Source organism: Opisthocomus hoazin, chromosome 2, assembly GCF_030867145.1.
Source record: "Opisthocomus hoazin isolate bOpiHoa1 chromosome 2, bOpiHoa1.hap1, whole genome shotgun sequence".
In the NCBI taxonomy this organism is placed as follows: Eukaryota; Metazoa; Chordata; class Aves; order Opisthocomiformes; family Opisthocomidae; genus Opisthocomus; species Opisthocomus hoazin.
In genome coordinates this window covers 21,638,228-21,657,444 of record NC_134415.1, presented here as the reverse complement: position 1 = coordinate 21,657,444, position 19,217 = coordinate 21,638,228, and the positions used below count along the sequence as shown (strand labels likewise).

Below are 19,217 nucleotides of genomic sequence, written 5' to 3'. Positions count from 1 at the left end.
TTTGGATCTGAGAAAGGTAAATCCAAAATTGTAATCCTCAAGCTCTCTACTTGTAGGCTAACACAAGAAACTGCTGATGTCAAAAGCATGATAGCTTAATACTTTATTCATGCAGATGCCTAGAAGTAATTTGGTTTTGACTGGGCTCTGATTACTTTTAAGCCTACATTAAGATCCACACGATTTTTTTCAGACCTTGCTTGGGACTTAATCTGTAGGTGTCCCTGTAAGCATACCAGCTAGATTAGGTTCTATACAAGACAGTCCATGTCTTCTGGGAGTCGGTGTTGTGGGTTTTTTTTTTTTTTTTTTAAATAAAGAACGTCTTCCTGCAACTGCATTATGTACAGGCATTTTTACGTTCAGTAAGTTAGTGGTTAGATCAGTCACTCACTTAGGTGATAGGCAATCTGCACTAAAGCTTTCCTTCCCAAACTAAGCAGATCTGTAACAGCCGCATAACCCTTTATGAGGGCCTTTCTTCTTTCCCCTACCTGAGGCTGAAGACAACACAGAAAGCACCTCTCCTCTTTTCACTGCTACAGTGAAAGAGTCTACTCTGATTTTCTGTAATCACCTGACATCAGGTAGCAAAAGGAATACTCTTGCAAAAAGGGGTTTCGTTGCTAGTGCCCAGTGAACTTCTGAAGACCAACAGAAATGTCTTTTGGCTCTGAAGATTTCTGAGAGAGCAGTGCAGAGCTACTATGTGCAACTCAGCACCTGTGTTGAAGAATCCATACTACTCAGTGGTGATAGAAAGACAAGACTTACGCCAACTGTTGCATGAAGTTCAGTGTCTCCAGAGAACCTGATTGACATGTATCTCAGCTTGGCTGAACTGAAAGCTGGGCTTCCTGGGCAACTATTGAAAGTGCCTGGCCAGGATGCTTTTTTGTCTTTTCTTCTATGCCTTGGTGACCAATATTTAAGAGACAACCTTCACAAAAATATTAAATTACTGATAGGTGATTGCAAACTTCTGAGAGGTGTGAACAGGATCGCTGACAAACTACTTTAAAGAGGTTCATTTCTGCCTTGAAGATTTGTAGCCCTTTTGGTGCTTCACTGTGTTGCTTTGCTGAGAAAATTTGACTTTAAAAACTACGTTACGCTTTAAAAAGAGCTTCTTTCATTTCCCCTTATACAGCAGATCTTAAAAAATTAGCACTTAAAACTGCAGTTTTCAAAGACCGTTGAAGTGGCAGCCTGCAGGACTGATAAGCAAACTTCTCTACGGCTGCTCTTGAATTCCTCACATGAGGATTAAAATCATGATCAAGCAGCTCAGATCCAAAATGGAAAGCAAGATTTCTTTCCCATCCCACGATTTTGAACACTACAAGGTAAAAGGTGAAAAAGTGGGGATGGAGAAATATGAGGGAAACTTAAGTGAAAGAACACAGCACCAAAAGCTCTGGATCTAGGCACGTGAAAATTGCTTTGATGCAGGAACTGATAGTCAGAAACTCTCCACTGCCAACTTTGGTGTCAGGAGTATGTCAGAAATGAGGGTAGGGATGGTGAAGCAAAAGGGAAATGCAGACATTCAGTTTCTGCTGCTGCCTGAATTCTCTGGGGAGCATTCATGTTCGGAAACAGCTCATGACAAGTTACGGTATTTGAGGTTTCTGCAGGTGCTTTGCTGTTCAGAGGAGTCAGATAATATCTTTTTGGATGTCTACATACAGATTCTAGAGCTTAACTTTCGTCAGTCATGTTTGGCTTTTATTGACTTGGAAGAGGTTTTAAACAGAAAAAGCTGCCAGACCATTACCAAACTTGTGTCTCCTACTATGGGAAGATGGAGGAATGGACAAATAAAGTGAAAAATTAACTTCAAGTAGCTGTCTTAATAGATTAGTGTCTTTGTTTTGTTAATCAAAGCCTACTGACTTAATAATTAAGTTTTCCTTATATCATTGGTGCATAAAAGGTGAAATTTTTATACATAGCATATTAGCAAAGTCTTAGGTTTTGTGCATGTGTGCGCACACATTCATGTATCTGCATCTGCCTAAAAGAGACAGTCACATGTGTGGGTGGGATTCATTTGTCTAAATGTGGGAGTTCAGTGCCATTTTAGGTATCCTACTATTCTGTCTCGCCTCCCACTACTGCTCTGAAAGGCAACGGGTCTCCTTTAGGTCCTGTGCCATAGCCAGCAGCCCCACATGAGCTTGCTGGATGCATCAGATGGCACTCAATATTACATTTAGGTTACTGAATATCCAAAATACATGTACATGTACTTCTTCTAATCCTAAATGCTGACCATTGTTTTCTTCCATTATTATTTGTGGACACAACTGTTTTCATCCCAGAGGACAAAGTTCTATACTAGGAAATGCAACCCTTAAGAGTGCCTCACAGTAAGCAAAGAGGAGACAGAAAGCACTTTGGATTTTTTTGACAAAAGTGAACAAAGCATGTAAATGGACAACATGCCACTATATACTATATAAATGCAAGTTTTCATTAACACTTCTGGACTGAGTGAAAGCACAAATGACACAGTGAAGACACTGACAAATCTTGACTGCAAGAATGGGAATAAAATAAAACCTGCCAGATGTGACATGCCATTTTAAAATCCTAGCTGAGCAAGAATGAAGTGTTTGCCTCTCACTGGAACAGGAAGGTGGGTAAGACTTCACAAGATAAGAGGTTGCATTTCAATGAATTTGATTTTGGGGCGACATTCATGTCCATCAACAATTAACTACTGTGAACACATACCTACGTCAGATTGATGGTGAAACATCTTGCAGGAAACCCAAGTGTTTTTAGGGAAGAAAACCGTTGGGTTGTTTTTCTTTTTTTAAGTATTAACCTACTACTCTACCATGATTTTTGAAATAGGAATTGTAATATCTCATTACACTGGTGTAATGAAAGGCTGGTGGCATAAAAGCAAGCTCTTAGCTACCTACAGAAGACAAATTTCCACTGCAGCTGTAAGCCACAATGTCTCTACTACACCAAAGAGAAAAGCGTATCGCCTGTTATACCGATTTCTGAAAGAAACCTTTGAAACCATCTGCTTAAGAACAGGCCTGGTAGGTACTGCTCAGCTGAGACTAACCTGAGGAAAGAAAACATCCACTGAGGACATTCAGGAAAAAGTGTTACCAATGTCATCATTTTATGGCAATTGCAGACGTCAGTTACATTTAATGGAATAATTTCTTCATGCCAACAAAAACATTAAGAAAACAGCACAGACATTTGAATTTGTAAAGACAGAATCTGCAATGCCATCTTCACATTTTTTACTGTGCAACTACAATGCTAATGCTTGCCTTTCTTTGAAATCAGAAGGTAAGATTTTAGCACAGTGCTTCGGCCACACCATTTCCACAAATCAATCCAAATCCATTTAAAATGCATTCTGTTAAGTGCTTTTATGGAAGACAGAGAGGAACTAAAACACTAGGAAAGCATCTTTCCTTCCGTATGCATAAACAATAAAAGATACCAGACTGAAGGCAGACAAACTTGGAGTCATCTTCATCATTTCACATTTCTCCTCCTCCTTGTCTAGCCTTTTCATATCAAAATCCTTACAGCTCTATTTCATGAAAAAATTTGCATGCAACAGACACTCATAAATCTATAACAAAGAACTTATTAAAAAGGGAGGTAATAATTCTGCATTTTACATCCTTACACTGTAAGCACAGAATGCTTCCAATGACTTTTTAAATGCTTGGCATAACCCTGTAGGAACAGCTAACAAGTAAGTCCAATACACCTGTGCAGTTTCAGAGCAATTTTGTGCTTATTCAGAAAATTATTATTTTTATATTTATGATAAAGGTGCAGATACTAACCTGCCAAGGCCGATCCCAATCAAGAGGAATAGGAAATGCTCCAAACCAAGCTCCTAGTATACTGCACATGGTAGTAATCTGTAGGCTGCTTTCCCAGATGGAGGTAGCTCTGTAGAAACAGTGTGTTACAAGATTTCAACAGCAGTAGAAGTTACCATGTCAGAACGTTAGATCTGATTTCTTCCAAGACTTTTGAGACTACAAATGGATATAAAAATCAAAATATTGGATAAATAGCATGCAGGTTTCTCCTAACAGATACAAACTATATGTAAAATGCAAGTTGCACATTTTAGCTATAATCATAGTCTTTCTATACTGCACATTCAGGAGATTTCCCCCCCCCCCCGCTCCCCCCAAGATGTTTACTGCAAAAGCTAATGTATTTTACCTGGAAATACTCCTTTGGGCTTGAAACACTGTTTGATTAAGCACATTAAAATATCACAATGATACTGTATGCATTGCAGGAAAAAGCAGATATAAAAGAGTAGGATGGGATTGTATAGGAAAGTGCAAGCACAGTCAAAGTACTCTACGGTGGACCATGTTGTTATTATTTGATGACTATGACAATTTGATATTTAAAACAGAAGTCCACTATGTGAGTATTCTAAAGCTACTTTCCATCAGCTGAAAAGAAACACTGCAAATAAACCTAACCTGCATGTTGCAGCCCTTCGGCAACATTGCATCCAAGTTCAAGTACACTGGCTAGAGGATAAATTTATTGCATGCAAAAGAATACTTGCATTGCTAATCATAACATATATATCATAGCAGATATTAATGACTCCAGTTCTCAGTTTATAGCTTTCTACCACTATTGAGTTCAGAAGTTTTGGAAAAGTTGGGTTTCCATTTAATAAATAAGCACTTTGCTGTCCATCATCAGTTTACCAGTGATTGCTTTGCTTTTCTCAAGCCAAGAACATTTGAGTACTTGGTACCAATTAAGAACAGAAGTTCGGAACATAATAGGGCACAGTTCTGAGACAGGAGAACCGGGTTCAAATCCCTGCTCCAAATCAGTCAGGTATGAGGATCTGAATCTTAACGTTTGCTGTATCTCAGATTATAAACACAAACCTAGCTTTAGCCAACAGAAAAGATGGGCATTTTTATGGCTAGGAGACTAGCTGGAGAGTAAACTCCAAACTTCACCCGTGCTGTTTAGGTTGCAAACATGAATGCTTTAACCCTAGACCTTGTTTTGAAGGGCCTAAATTTTCCAACTTCACTTCTGCATACACCTAACTCACTGCTGCATTTGATGTTGACCAAACGGCTCACAAGTGGAAGGCAAACATTTTTTGTTGTTTGCAAAATAAAGGTCATACGGATTATAATATTTACAGTGCAACATTGACATTTTGAGCAGAAACAGGAACTGTTTCTTCTACAGCCTTAAAGCAGTGAAAGAGCCAGCAGAGAATGTATTGACTGAGGTACATTTATACCCCACAAGACATCTCATCTGGTAAATCCACACACATAATGTTGCACCATACGGAGAAATCAGACCGAGCCCAAAAGCAAAACAACAGAATTAACAAGGCACAGTGCCCAACTGAAGAACAGCCATTGGCAGTCTGGCAACCATTTGGGCTGCTAATTCAACCACTCTGCAGCATGGACACTGGCTACTCAAATACAACCTTGTCCTCCAAAATTATCCCACAAGAACAATGCTTTGGTTATTTTATTTTTTGCATGGAATGTCATCTATCAGGATTTTTGCAGGTATTTTTTGACCCATTAACCCATCACATTATTTCTACGAGGCTAACAACTGCAGCAACATTTCTAAACTTGGAGTTTATAGGTTTATTTTTTAACTATGAAAAAACTACAACTAAAAACAATTTTGCAGGCAAAACTAGCAATACAAGATGATAAATGATCACCAGTGGCACAAAGGCCTTTTAAAGCCTTAAGTAAATATTTAACACCTTTAAATACAACACATTAAGTGCTGTTTTAAATAATGTGTGAATTGAAGAGGTTAGTTAACATAAAAGAATTTACTAAGGCAGCTCCTGGACAGACAAGATCTGGAGTTCTGTGCAGTGGCAGGACTGAAATACAAAGCAGCACACCACTTTGACGATGCCCACCTTCAGAAACGACATTTCCAAGTCTATAAGAGTACGCAGTTCACAAACAAGTGACGAAATAGATGAAATCAAAACTGGGAGGAGCCCTAAAGTTATGGTTTTATACTTGAGGCCTACAGGAAGGATAGAGAGGGACTTTTCACAAGGGTGTGTAGTGATAGGACAAGGGGGAATGACTTTAAACTATAAAAGGGCAGATTTAGATTAGATATTAGGAAGAAATTCTTCACCATGAGGGTGGTGAACCACTGGAACAGGTTGCCCAGAGAAGCTATGGATGCCCCCTCCCTGGCAGTGTTCAAGGCCAGGCTGGATGGAGCTCTGAGCAACCTGGTCTAGAGGAAGATGTCCCTGCTCATGGCAGGGGGGTTGGAACCAGATGATCTTCAAGGTCCCTTCCAACCCTTACCATCCTATGATTCCCCCCCCTCCCCAAGTCCAAATAAAGTCTATTTCCTACCCAGGTGACATCTTATAATTGCTATTATACCAGAAATTTCAACACAATTACTCTGACTAGTGATTTGAAATAAACAGTCTCCAAAAGGAGCAATAAAAATCAGCAATTGAAAGCTAATTTCTTAAAGGCTTTTATGCAGGAGGCTATTTCAGCAAACAATTACCGAAAAGCCATTTAAAGAATAGCCACCTGTTTCCAACAGTGCCAGTAACCCTTTCTACAGCTTTTATTTCCCTCTGTCTGCTTACAGCAGCATATGATCAGTGTCACGACACTGGTCACAACAGTAGATGTCAGAATACAGAGTTCACAGACAGCTTGCACAGGCCTACCCCTTCCCAAACGTAGAATTACTGGAGACACCCCTATTTACAGTCTACTTACTTCAAATTGAACTTTTTATGATGTAGAATACAGAAGCTTACTTTTCTCACACACTCTGTGTGTACATGGACTATAGATATGTGGGTAAGAACAAACTGTTCAAATTTCTTAAAATAAAAGTAATTTTAAAATTGTATTGACATTTCCAATTCAAAAGTGTACTCAGTTTGAAAATGTGGAGCATGTGCAATTTTCTGAGCTACAATTGTGTTTCATACAATTGTTTCTTGTGTTAAAAAAACCAAACAACACCTCCCCTCCACCCTGGCAACAACCCACACTTTATAATACAAAAAAATAAACCTGCAGTATCACAGATTACATGTTACAATGAGTTGGCACATACAATCCACCTCCTAGAGGCATGGGCAACTTCTAATAAAGTTACTGCAAGACTGATCTTGCAGTAACTTTATTAGAAGTTATTTTACTAGAGGTGACTGCTTCCAAGTGCTGCAAATGGAAATAGAGAAAGCTAAGCATCTCTGCAGAAGAAATAACCCCAAAATATCTATGTTGGACTGACTTAATTGTACCACAAGTATTATGATGCAGTAGATTACACACAAGTTACTTGAATGTAGCTTTATGAATAGTCCTGTGACAAGATACTATGCGCATCAGTATTTTCACACTGGCCCATGTAAAAAAACAGCAGAAAGCTATCCAGAGCAATAGCTAGGTACTTAATATCTGTTAGTTGTTTACACTTGGCGTATCAAGACAAACTTCCTTTCAGGAGATGTCTTTTTCTGTCCTTCTGAAAAGACAACAGCACAAACGCATTTTGATCTTATAAATATTGCACAGGCAAATAAGAGTAACAAAAATAAATGCCAGTTGTTACTTAAGTCTAAATTGTGTTCAGATATTTTTAAAACAAATTCCTTTTTCATACTAAGCTACATTCTTAATCAGACTTCCCAGCTTGCTGTCCCACTGCAATTCAATTCACTAAACTCTTCTTTCAAGGCAAACAGTTGTGTTGATCTTACCTAACTGTCCTTTTCCTCCATTCAACCAGTCCCACCTCATTCCACATGGTTAAGTTAGAGACAACCTTTCAATATGTCACGTCTACACTCAACTCCCACCCAAGCGCAAGATCTTCCAACTCATTTATGAGGGCAAATGAAAAAAAACACAATTATTTTCAAAAGAGCAGCTTGCTACAATCCATTAAAAAAAATATTTGCTACAGTGTTTCTTTGCAGTCTAAATAAACATCATTATTAAACAGACATTTTATTGAGATAACGTCACATGGCTCACTAGTAAGAAGTATGTACAAGTTGTCACAGGGAAAGTGTCAAAACAAGACAACCCTGTTTGCTGTGCAGCAATTGTGCTGAAGTAACAGTAAGATCTAGACTAGGAAAGACAGAAACTGACAGGCATTCAAAATCTACCTGGCACAAGGACAGACTGATGTCAAACATCTGTTATTTCAATTCAACTGTTATTTCCAGTTTCAGAACCTCCAAAGATGACTAAGTGAATGAGCAATGATTTGTTTTGCTAAACAACTCCATGCTTTTATTAAAGTCTTGCAAGGTGTCATTTCTATTACCCTATTCACCCTTTCCACTGAAAATAAAAAAAACCCAAGCATAACTGACTTGAATAAGGATTCAAGATATTTTTCAGTAAGCTGAGAATCGAGATAAACCAAAAGTCAATACCTGAAACTACTATAAAGAGTCTGCTTTTGTCCTCCTCTACAGAACTCTAAACAAAAAGTAACTCCATAGGTCAGCAGCATTATAAAACTTTTCACTTTCTTTTGAGATGAGACTTCACCCTTACAAACTATTAAAAGGGAACAAATACTAACATCTTATTATTAAACCTCAAGCATATGTGGGGCTTCTTTGTGTTTCAGTGTCCCAGTCTTTCAACAGTCCTGTTACTTAGCGAGTGAAAAAAGGCAGAAGAGATAGAATACTTCTGAAAAATACATTATTCTTGATACATGCTAATGTCATGGCTGTCACTGAGGTGAAAATGAGATAAAAAGGTTCATTTTACTTTCCACATACTCTTGAAAAAAGTACTTGAAAACTGACATTGAAAACAGTTTTATCTGAAATTTGAAAAAAAGCATGGTAAAGATTACATACTTAAAACCACAGTAAATTATATGTTATTTTCACCATTATATTCAAGTTAAAAATACTGTTACAATAGTGTTTGTTTTGGCTTGTTATTCCTACTTTAAAAGCTGTGTTTACAAAGGTACTATCGGATCATGTGCAAGATTTTGCCTTTACAGCTCAGTCTCAGGTCTCCTCTTTATTTGGCAACCATCATACTGGACTGCACAATGGTTTTACACCAGCAAAATTCACGTTTGAAATTTTATCTCCTTCAAACACATATAAAGTCAGATTTAGTGTCTGTGTCTGGACACCCCCAAAAAAACTGCCAGTATTCTGAACCAACGTCTTCAAAACAAATAATAATTTTGTCAAAAAAGCTTTCATAAGTGGGGCGTTTCATCAGGATTCACAACAATAAGCTTGTAATTACAAATATAATAAACACCCATATTCATGAAGTTCTCCTTCCTTTACAAAAAATTCCATGATATATTTTTTACATCAGTTTTGTCCATTTCTATTCTGGGTAAAATCAGAAACTTTAGAATAGAACTTACCCATTTTTACTAAATACCCGTATCCATGCTTGTACATTTGGTCCCAGCATACACAAGCATTGTAACGTAGTAAAGGTAGACAGGAGAACTGCAAACAAAAATGTCTCAGTCACAGATCTACAAAGAAGGAATATTACAAAATTAAGTGAGGTAGGTACTAATTTTCTCAGGATTAACGGTTTAGTGAAAAAAAAAAATCCAAACTAAGTCAACTTGTGAAAGCATGCATACCTTCTTAAACCTCATGTAGAAGAATAAAGTATTTTCTTCTTACCAGAATTCTTTCCATCTTTCTTTACTATTCTACAGAGTATCTGTTATCTCAAAGACTGAAACACAGTAATTATTTTAGATGCCCAATACCTGTAACATTTTAAAAACCACAGGTGTACCTCATATAGAACATTAGTTCTGACTTGAAGCACACTTAGATATTTACTTCATTATTCCATTTATTGTTTTAGTTTGATGTTGTGGAAGCAAGCATGAAACTAAACTACATGATACCACAATTAGTAAATTAGCACCTCTCTCAGAAATCAGGCTGCTTCATGCCTTTCCTCTTTTTTTTTTTTTTTCTGTTTTAATCACTCCTAAAAACTAAAACACTGATACCAAAAGGATGAAAGATACACAAGATGCGTGTTTTACACTCTTATGGGGAAAATGACTAAATGAAACTTGGAAAATGTTTGTACGCACATGTTTAACATACACATTACAGTAAAATGAGTTGTTTGTAACTGTCTTGAAAAAACACATCTCCAAATATACAGAAACTGTAAGAGTCAGCTTCTAAAGAAAACCCAAAACCACCAAACCAAAAAAACCATAAGACAAGAAAACCCCAAAACTCCCCAAAGAACCAAACCAGCCACCCTTCTTCCCCCAGACAGGAGTTTATCCTTTAACTTCCAATGTGCCAGGAGATATACAAGTACTTATACCAGTATCTGCAAGGAGTACTGCCCCTTAAAACGTTTAGAGAAGGATATGGTCTTCTGACTTACTCTATGAGAGGCGCTCCATAAAGAACAATAATCACATGAAATAGTACGCAAGACATGAAAAAGTATATACAGCATTTTAGAAATCTGGATATCTAAAAAAAGAGCAATAAAATATCAGAATAATGTTTTAAAAGAAAAGAGAACATAAGTAACATACATAGTCTATATCTTATCAATAGCATTGTACTCTACCTATTTCTTTAATTTCAGCTACAGGACGGTATGATAATAGCATGGCATATTTTAAAACAGTTTACCCTATATTTAATACTTAAATTAATTAAAAATTATCACAATCCATCTAAATTTTTTTCACGTAGCCTGTAATAATAAGGCAAACATACAAAAAATATAACTGGAAATGACAAGACAAACAGAGATAATTTTATTGGCTATTTTTCCATTTCTGTTTTACATCTGAGTGTTATGTCCAATCATTAAAGGGCACCTTTCACAGAAAGTGAAAAAATATTTAAAGTCAAGAAAATATATAATACGAAAAAAGACATTCAGAAGTAAATGTAATACTTAAAATTATGTGAAATAAAACAACTACATTTTGAACTTGACATCTTAAATTCTAAATCCATCTGAGAAATGTCCATGAGTGTCTATAAATCTGGAGAACACATACAGTTTTTTATGAATTTAAACAACAGTCTCTGGGTATTCACTATAACATACAGAAGCATAGCCCCTTGATAGACAATTCTGGTTAGGTCTGTTCTGATCAGGTCACCAATGGAAATCCACAATTTTGTTTGAACACTTTTTTTTTTAATATTTATTCCTTATGCTGGCTGGGATGAAATCTCACGTAGAACACGAAGCCCACTTCATTTCTAAACTACAGATGCTTAAAAAACTTGTTTTCCACAATGATTTTGTGTGTTTCACATCCCCCTCAGTCACCAAAACTAGACAAATGCTTTGCATACAAAGACACTGTTTTCAGGGATGTTTGCTTAAATGTTTAGGAATCACCACATCAGAGCACTGAATCTTTTCTGACTCAGCAAGCTGGGAGTGCAAGACGAGCCAGCTGGCTTCAGAATGCCGGTGTTTTGCCCCAGTCCTGAACAAGTTGTGTCTGCTCCAAATTTGCTCTGTTGAAACCTATTTCATCAGGATTCATACCTTTAGTGCTCCTGTTACAAACTGTAACTACAAGAATTTCTCCCAGATTTACACTCCTCTGTGTGCAAACTTTGTCATTCAAAGAGATGTAGCCATTTTAATACTTTTCCACATAATTGTTAAAAATTTATCCACTTTGCTTAAATTGTAGCGAGCTATTCTCTCTTCTAGTTCTCAAATTCTAAAAACTATTTCCGTTCCTTTAAGTTTATTAGAAACTTATGACTATGCAAAAGAAAAGTTTCTCTTTGTAACACTGAGAGCCAGGCTTGGGCTATGAAATTCCCTCTGTGCCCACTCAACTTTTCCAATTTTTGCCACCATGTAAATTGTTGGAAGATCCAAGGGCTGGGACTATGAACAACAATGTATCAACAAGAAAAAGGAAAGACACCAAATCGCTCACCTGTACAGGTTATTTACAGGTAGAGAAAGTTTAATGTCACGAAAATGTTGCACGACTTCTTTCAAAAGTTGTTACCCTCAGCTCACTCATGGAAAACAAGAGTTCACCACCAGAACCGGTCGCTTTTTCTTGCTTTCTCACTTGATCATTCCAGCGAAAGAATTCGCTTCCCCTCGGAACTGCCTGGTAGCCATTTAAGAACGCAAAACTTACCTTGTGAGCACAAGAACTTTTCTTAGGAGACTGATTTGGATTAAGGACTAAGTGCAAGACAACGCGCAGGGCGCCGACGCCAGCGGAACAAACGCACAGCCACGCCAGGTGGGTCCCCAGAACCGTGAACCCCTCCCAGAAGAAAGCCGGGACGACCGCTGTCAGGGCAACGGCGAACACGCTGAGGAGGTTGGCGGCCAAGAGCCTCCTCGCTTCCGCTCCCTTCATCGCGTCCCCTACCAGCCGGCCACCTGCAAGACAGCGACCGGCACCCCGTCACCGACGCGCCGCGGGGCAGGGTCCTGCCTCGCCGCCACACGCACGGCAGAGCCCTGAGCTCGGTTCGGGGGTGAGGTGGGGCGATCTCGGGACAGGAGCGCGCCATTCCCTCGGGAACCATCCCAGAGCCCAGGGACGGAGCCGGGTCCCCGCCCCGACAGAGGGAACCGCCTCAGCCCCTGCCGTGCCCGGGCCCTGGCCCTGGCCCGGGCCGCTCCCTCCACCGCCCAGGATACGGGCGGCGCGGAGGCCTCCCGCCAGGCCGCGCCCAGTGGCCCCCGCCCCGAGCCGTAAGGGGGGCCGAGGGGCCACCCCCCCTCTTACCGCCGCGGTGCGCCCGCGGGGCCGCCCGGCGACGGAAACCGGCGGCCCCTGCGCGTCACTTCCGGGGCGGGGCCGGAAGCGGCTGGTTGTTGTGGCGGGGGCCGCCATGGTGTGTGAGAAGTGTGAGTGGGGGCGGCCCGGGGAAGCGGGCGTTCTCTGCCCTCGGGGGTCCCGGGCGTCCCTTGAGCCGAGCCGCTGCGGGTCGCGGGCTGTGTCGGGCGGGCTGTCGGTGGCGGTTGCGAGGCTGTCTGCGTGTGAGCTGTCGTTCTCCTGCAGGCCGCGCTCTCTTGCGAGTATTGACGCCGCGTAGTTCTCATTTGTTTCCTTTGTGACGTTTCCTTACGTAGGCGAGAAGAAGCTCGGTAGGGTAATCACTCCCGACACGTGGAAAGATGGCGCAAGAAACACGACAGGTAATATTTGGGGGGTTTAACGCTTGTTTCTCAGGTGTCTTAAAGCTAGCTGGGCGCCTGAGCCATCTGATAATCTTAAATCTAAAATCTGAAATAGTTAATCAGGCTAACTTTTAACTCCTGTAGTTTCTCTCTCCTGCTAATTTAATGCACTGGGAATTTATGTACCTTGAGCTCTTCAGTATTGAACTTGCCTGTTTTTTTTCTCCTTATATGGAATGACAACGTGCAAACAGAACACGGTATAAAGTATCCTGTTGTCCTGTGCTTTAACGCTGTGCTATATGTTTTCGTCGCTCTTTGTAACTTTATTTGCCTATGTGTAAACGCTGTAAATGAAGCTTTTTTAGGTATGCTTGGAACTGGGTAATTTATCAGTTTATGGTTTTCTTCTTTTTGTAGAAAGCGGTGGCCGCAAGTTAAATGAAAACAAGGCATTGACCTCGAAGAAGGCAAGGTTAGTATTTAATACTGGTTTTGGCTAAAAAATTCAGTTTGCTATAACTGAGTCCTGTTTCATGCATATCTGGACAACTACTCGGAACTTGTCCAAAACACACTTAAAAAAAAAAGCTTTGTAGAGATTATGAAATGTGATTAGTTGGTAAAAGTATGCCCGTACATATTTCACGGGTGCTTTCTGGTGAGTCATAGAGCACGGGCAAATATTTTACTGCAGTTTGCACCAAAATGGCTAGATAGGTTTGATGCTTTTGTTAGGAGAGGAGCTGGGAAGGCTTATTTTCTGTGTTAAGATTGCTGGTACAATCTTTTGAGCATTTCCTGATGTCTTGGTGACATTTTGTGATGAAAGGGGGCAAGGCACTGCTGGAAGGTGTTTAAGTTCAAAATAGTCTAATACCTTAATAAAAGGACACATTTTTAGTTCTGCTTTTGTTAAGTTTTTGTCTGTAATGCAACGAGTCTCTCTTAATGGGGAAAGTGGGAGCTTTTCTGTAGACTTTGTGCAGCCTATTAGAAATAATCCTTGTACGTCGCTTTTCTAGATTATAGTTTTTGCTGGAGTTTTTGTGCCCTCTGGCTTAGACTTTCTAAGGTGAGGCAGAGGAAATACTTGAAGATGCATAAATAAAATACTTTTCCTTTTTCCCAGGTTTGATCCTTATGGAAAGAACAAATTTGCAATATGTCGGATTTGTAAGAGCTCTGTCCATCAGCCAGGGTCTCACTATTGTCAAGGATGTGCCTACAAAAAAGGTGAGTTTCACCAAACGTCAAATTACTACTGTTTGCTTTGAAATTAGAGAGCAAGTGGAACCCTTGAATTTGTTTCGCCTTGCAAAGATAAGGCTAAGAAGAGATTTAATTGCTGTCTTCAGCTGTTAGTAGGAAGGCGTAGAAAATGGAGTCAGACTCTTCTGATGTGCACAGTAATGCAGCGAGAGACAATGTACGCAGGTTACAATGTAGAAAATTCTAACTGTATACAAAGAAAGTAATTTTCACTGTGAGGGTGGTTAAGTATTGTTATAACAGGGACCCACAGAGGTTGTGGAATCTCTGTGGCAGGTATTCAGGGCTTGGCTTGAAAAGCCCTGAGACAGCCTCATCCAAGTTGGCTGTGTTTTGAGTGGGATGGGCAGGACTAGATACTGCTGGAGGTCCTTTCCAATCTGAGTCATTCTATGATTCTGCTTGTTTTAGAATGTTTCTGGTATCTAAAGCAGTAGAATTGGAAGCTTAATCTTGGCAATTGCACAGAAAACTGTTATCTAGCAAGTTTGATTTTTCTTAGTTTAAAGAAAAATAGATTTTGTAAAACTCAGTTGCTTGTTGCAGTCCTGTTTCTGCTCCCCTCTCTGCTTTTTATAGTAGCTAAATCTAAAACTCTAAATAGTGGTTTAAAAAAACCCCAAAACCCACACTCAAAAAACAAACAAAAAAAACCCCAAACCAAAACCCAAACACCCCAGACACATCCACCCCCCAAAAATCACCACACAAACCAAACAAAAATCCAGCTTCTGATCTTGGTAAAGCAATAGGCTAGCCTAACAAAAATGGAATACCTGGGGAACAGAATCATAGAACAATTTGGGTTGGAAGGGACCTTAAAGATCACCTAGTTCTAACCCCCCTGCCATGAGCAAGGACACCTTCCACTAGACCAGGTTGCTCAAAGCCCCATCCAACCTGGCCTTGAACACTACCAGGGAGGGGCCATCCACAACTTCTCTGGGCAACCTGTTCCAGTGCCTCACCACCCTCACGGTAAATAATTTAATCCTTATGTCCAATCTAAATCTACCCTCTTTTAGTTTAAAGCCATTACCCCTTGTCCTATCAGTACATGCCCTTGTAAAAGTCCCTCTCCAGCTTTCTTTGTAGGCCCCCTTCATGTACTAGAAGGCTGCTAGAAGATCTCCCCAGAGCCTTCTCTTCTCCAGGCTGAACAACCCCACCTCTCTGAGCCTTTCCTCAGAGGAGGGGTATTCCTTCGCTCTGATCATTTTTGTGGCCTCCTCTGGACTGCTCCAAGAGGTCCATGTCCTTCTTGTGCTGAGGGCTTCAGAGCTGGACGCAGGACTCCAGTTGGGGTCTCACCAGAGCTGAGCAGAGGGGCAGAATCCCCTCCCTCGCCCTGCTGGCCACGCTGCTTTTGATGCAGCTTTTCATTCACTAGTACCCCAAGTCCTCCTCCTCAGGGCTGCTCTCGATCCCTTCATCCCCCAGCCTGTATTGATACTGGGGGTTGCCCTGACCCCGGTGTAGGACCTTGCCCTTGGCCTTGTTGAACCTCATGAGGTTCACACAGGCCCACTTCTTGACCTTGTCCAGGTTCCTCTGGATGGCATTCCGTCCTTCTGGCGTGTCAACTGCACTGCTCTGCTTGGTGTCATCTGCAAACTTGCTGCGGGTGCACTCCATCTCACTGTCTTAAGTCACTGATGAAAATGTTAAACGGCATCAGTCCCAGTACAGACCTCTGGGGGACACCACTTGTCACCGATCTCCATCTGGACATTGAGCCGTTGACTACTACCCTCTGGCTGCGACCTTGCAACCAATTACTTATCCACCAGACAGTCCAGTCCACCCATCAAATCCATATCTCTCAAATTTAAAGAGAAGGTTGTTGTGAGGGACTGTGTCGAAGGCTTTGCAGAAGTCCAGATAGATCACATCCATTGCTCTTCCCTTGTCCCTTATTGGAATAAAAGGCAAATAGAAAAAAAGTAAGTTCAGTTGTACAATCAATTAAGAAAGTGTGTCTGAACGCAAGTCGTGCTCTTAGTTGTCTTTGTGCCTCTGTGTATTCTTAGGCATTCAGTGGCTTAACATAATCCATTGAAAGGTTCATTTCTCGAAAAGGAGGCCCTGGTCCAGTTGTGAGCATGCTTGATGCATTGTAAGTCAGCCTTGGCTTAAGGTGAAACTGAAAAATGAAAAAGAATATAATCATCCCTAGAAAGCAAGATATTGCACTATGCAATACAGAATATATGAAATCTTTCCGTAATTGAGAGTTATGTGTGAATGATTGCACTGAAATTCTGCTTATACCTGGAAGCTTTCTATGTCCCATATTCATAATAAGTCTTCAGTATTGTTAAAAGCTGTTCAAAAATTCCGGGGGGGGGGGGGGGGAATCAATTTCAAGCAAATTTGATGGAGAGCCTTAAGGATATAGAACTTCTACTAGTCTTGTGATTTTGAGTAGGTAAGCAAAAGGGCTCAAACTTTTAATTCCCAGATGGGGGATAAAAAGCAACGTGAACTCAGTTACGTTGTTAATACTGAGGAATCCACATAGCACACAGACATGCGGTGAACTAATTGTTAGCTGTAGAGCTACAGCTAACCAGTAGTAAGTTTTGTTTGTGAAATTACCTTAATTATTTTGTAAATGTGTAGTGTGTCACTGAGTCAGTGGTTTAGCAGCGTGCTGTAGGAGGGTTGCCTTTTCTAGTTGGTGGATGCTCACCAGATGGCTGCCTGAATCCCATATGGTAGAACCTCGTTCTCTTTCTTAAACTTATGGCTGGTTTGGGTGGGCTTCGGGATTTCGTCTTAGTCTGCTTGTGTATCCTTCCAGGTTGAATCTGTTGTTTTTTTTTTTTTTTTCATAAAATCCATAACTAAATGCTTTAGGTTCTAGTTCTGACCATCAAAGATGTGGTTGTGGCATGTTTTTTGAAGCAAATGCAGTCATGTGGCTTAGTGCTTCAACTGTTGCATATCTCTGAAGTTGAGAGGCAGTCTAAAGTTAATTACTTCTCAATTTAGGCCTCAGGTGAACAGTTCATGGGCCAGATTTTGCTCTCCAGAGTCAATCATGTGGCATGTTCCCTGCTGTTCTCTTTCCTAATGGACTTGTAGATATGTGTGCAGTTACATGATGTCAGTAGATGAAAGCACACGATTTGGAGAGAATTAACAGGAATAGCTGCCACTTCACGTTTTTTTTTGTCTGCTGATGAGTGGTCTTGTAAAACGAGATGTGACCCTACCAGACAAAAGATTTATCACCTTTGTGCTTTAGAAGAAAAGGGAAGCATTGAGACAACCTGCCCCTCTGCCAGACTTGTGTACTTTTTGCTGCTCTAGTCTTCTGATTTGCCGCTCTCTGGGTATAGGACAAAGTGCTCTGGGACATCAGTGGTCAACTCCCAAGTGTTCTTGGTGTCCATTGTTTCTTAATTCTACTGCTCTATAAATAGCTTAATTCTCAGAAACTGTATTCTTCTGAACTTACTGAATTATCTGAAGCTCCCCACCTGTTAATCTTCCATTTAGTGATTAGTTTGTTGGTGACTCTATTTTCTTAGTCTAGGTACTTTCTGTCCATCTCAGGCCTTGGTTTGGCTACAGGACTTAAAAAGTTTGGTAATACACCATTTTAACCTGTTTGCCAGATGGGAGCCTTTGCTGGCTCTCTTTCAATGTGCCAGCAAATTACAGAGGCTTTGAGTAGTGTTGTGAATCATAATGCTCTCAAAATAGAGCTTTTTTTTTTTTTTTTAGTGGCAGTATTACACATATGCTGCAAATACTAATTTGTATTAGAAGTTGTATTAGTACTTTTGAATTTGCAGTATGTGGTGAGAAAATGCACATATAGATTGTCAGTGAAAGCGCACTGAAGCAGTTTTTTGAAAATGATTTTTACAAAAACATAGCAACTATGTTCTTGAAGAAAAACTTTAATGATTTTAAAATAATTTACACACCTGTTGTGTACTTACAGGCATCTGCTCAATGTGTGGCAAGAAGGTCTTGGATACAAAGAACTACAAGCAAACTTCTGTCTAATTGTATTGACTGGTCTTTTTATGAACTTTAGCTTCTGTGTCTTTGTACAGTAACTTTTCTCTTAAATCATATTTGAATATTACTTTCTGGAAGATAATAAATTTACTTGGAATGAGATGAGACGTAAAGACAGCCTGACTGTTTGCCTAGAAAATGTACATAATATTTGATTTTTGTTGTTTTAGCACTAATGTTAACTGATATTTAAAGGTAATGGTTTGCAGAACTGATAAAGTTCAAAGGGAATAAGAGGATCCTAGTGGATAGGTTGAAACTATGTTACCATCATAACACAGATCTTTGAGATCAACGCTTGTATTCTTTTGCTGTATCTTGAGTCTTCTACTTGTCTGATAGTAATATTTTGTAGATGTATAAAATATGAGCTTGTATCACCTCATTAAAGTAGTATCTTCATTTACTTCTGTGCTTATAGGTATTTATAATTACTCTCACCCCAAACTATCACGTTCTCCCCTGTAAGTATTGCTGTTCAGATTTTAATGTAATTGTCCTGCTGAATTTTGTTTCTGCCTGCAGTAGGGTTGGTTAAATCACAAACTGTTAAACTACTGAAATCTAGTGTGTTACTCTGCCAGTTTTTACTTTGGCAATAAGACTGATCAGCTATTCCCTTGTTAGCCTCTAACAAGGCTTTACATAGGGCATCTGGTGGCCCAAGGCAATAAAATAATGAGCATCAATTTCCAA

General features: G+C 39.9%; 2 protein-coding genes across 2 annotated transcripts in view; one reads left to right on the top strand and one right to left on the bottom strand.

The window, feature by feature from the left end:
• PIGF (phosphatidylinositol glycan anchor biosynthesis class F) overlaps positions 1 to 12,955 on the bottom strand; it is a 21,133-nt gene extending 8,178 nt beyond the window's left edge. The window contains exons 1-5 of the mRNA XM_075412853.1: positions 12,820 to 12,955; positions 12,217 to 12,467; positions 10,461 to 10,552; positions 9,451 to 9,567; positions 3,834 to 3,942 (exon numbers count right to left, since the gene is read on the bottom strand). Coding sequence (XP_075268968.1) covers positions 3,834 to 3,942; positions 9,451 to 9,567; positions 10,461 to 10,552; positions 12,217 to 12,444 — 546 coding nt within the window. The 5' untranslated portion in view covers positions 12,445 to 12,467; positions 12,820 to 12,955. The remainder of the gene's footprint in view (positions 1 to 3,833; positions 3,943 to 9,450; positions 9,568 to 10,460; positions 10,553 to 12,216; positions 12,468 to 12,819) is intronic.
• CRIPT (CXXC repeat containing interactor of PDZ3 domain) lies at positions 12,841 to 19,217 on the top strand. The gene is made up of 5 exons (XM_075412855.1): positions 12,841 to 12,941; positions 13,167 to 13,232; positions 13,635 to 13,689; positions 14,347 to 14,450; positions 18,442 to 19,217. Exons 1-5 carry the CDS (start codon positions 12,926 to 12,928, stop codon positions 18,504 to 18,506), a joined length of 306 nt encoding a protein of 101 aa, XP_075268970.1. The 5' UTR covers positions 12,841 to 12,925; the 3' UTR covers positions 18,507 to 19,217.

Bases quoted from the DNA above. Each gene is read 5' to 3' on its own strand.
- CRIPT (XM_075412855.1), top strand. The intron at 13,233-13,634 runs GTAATATTTGGG...TTCTTTTTGTAG, and splicing joins TGGCGCAAGAAACACGACAG to AAAGCGGTGGCCGCAAGTTA. The intron at 14,451-18,441 runs GTGAGTTTCACC...GTGTACTTACAG, and splicing joins AGGATGTGCCTACAAAAAAG to GCATCTGCTCAATGTGTGGC.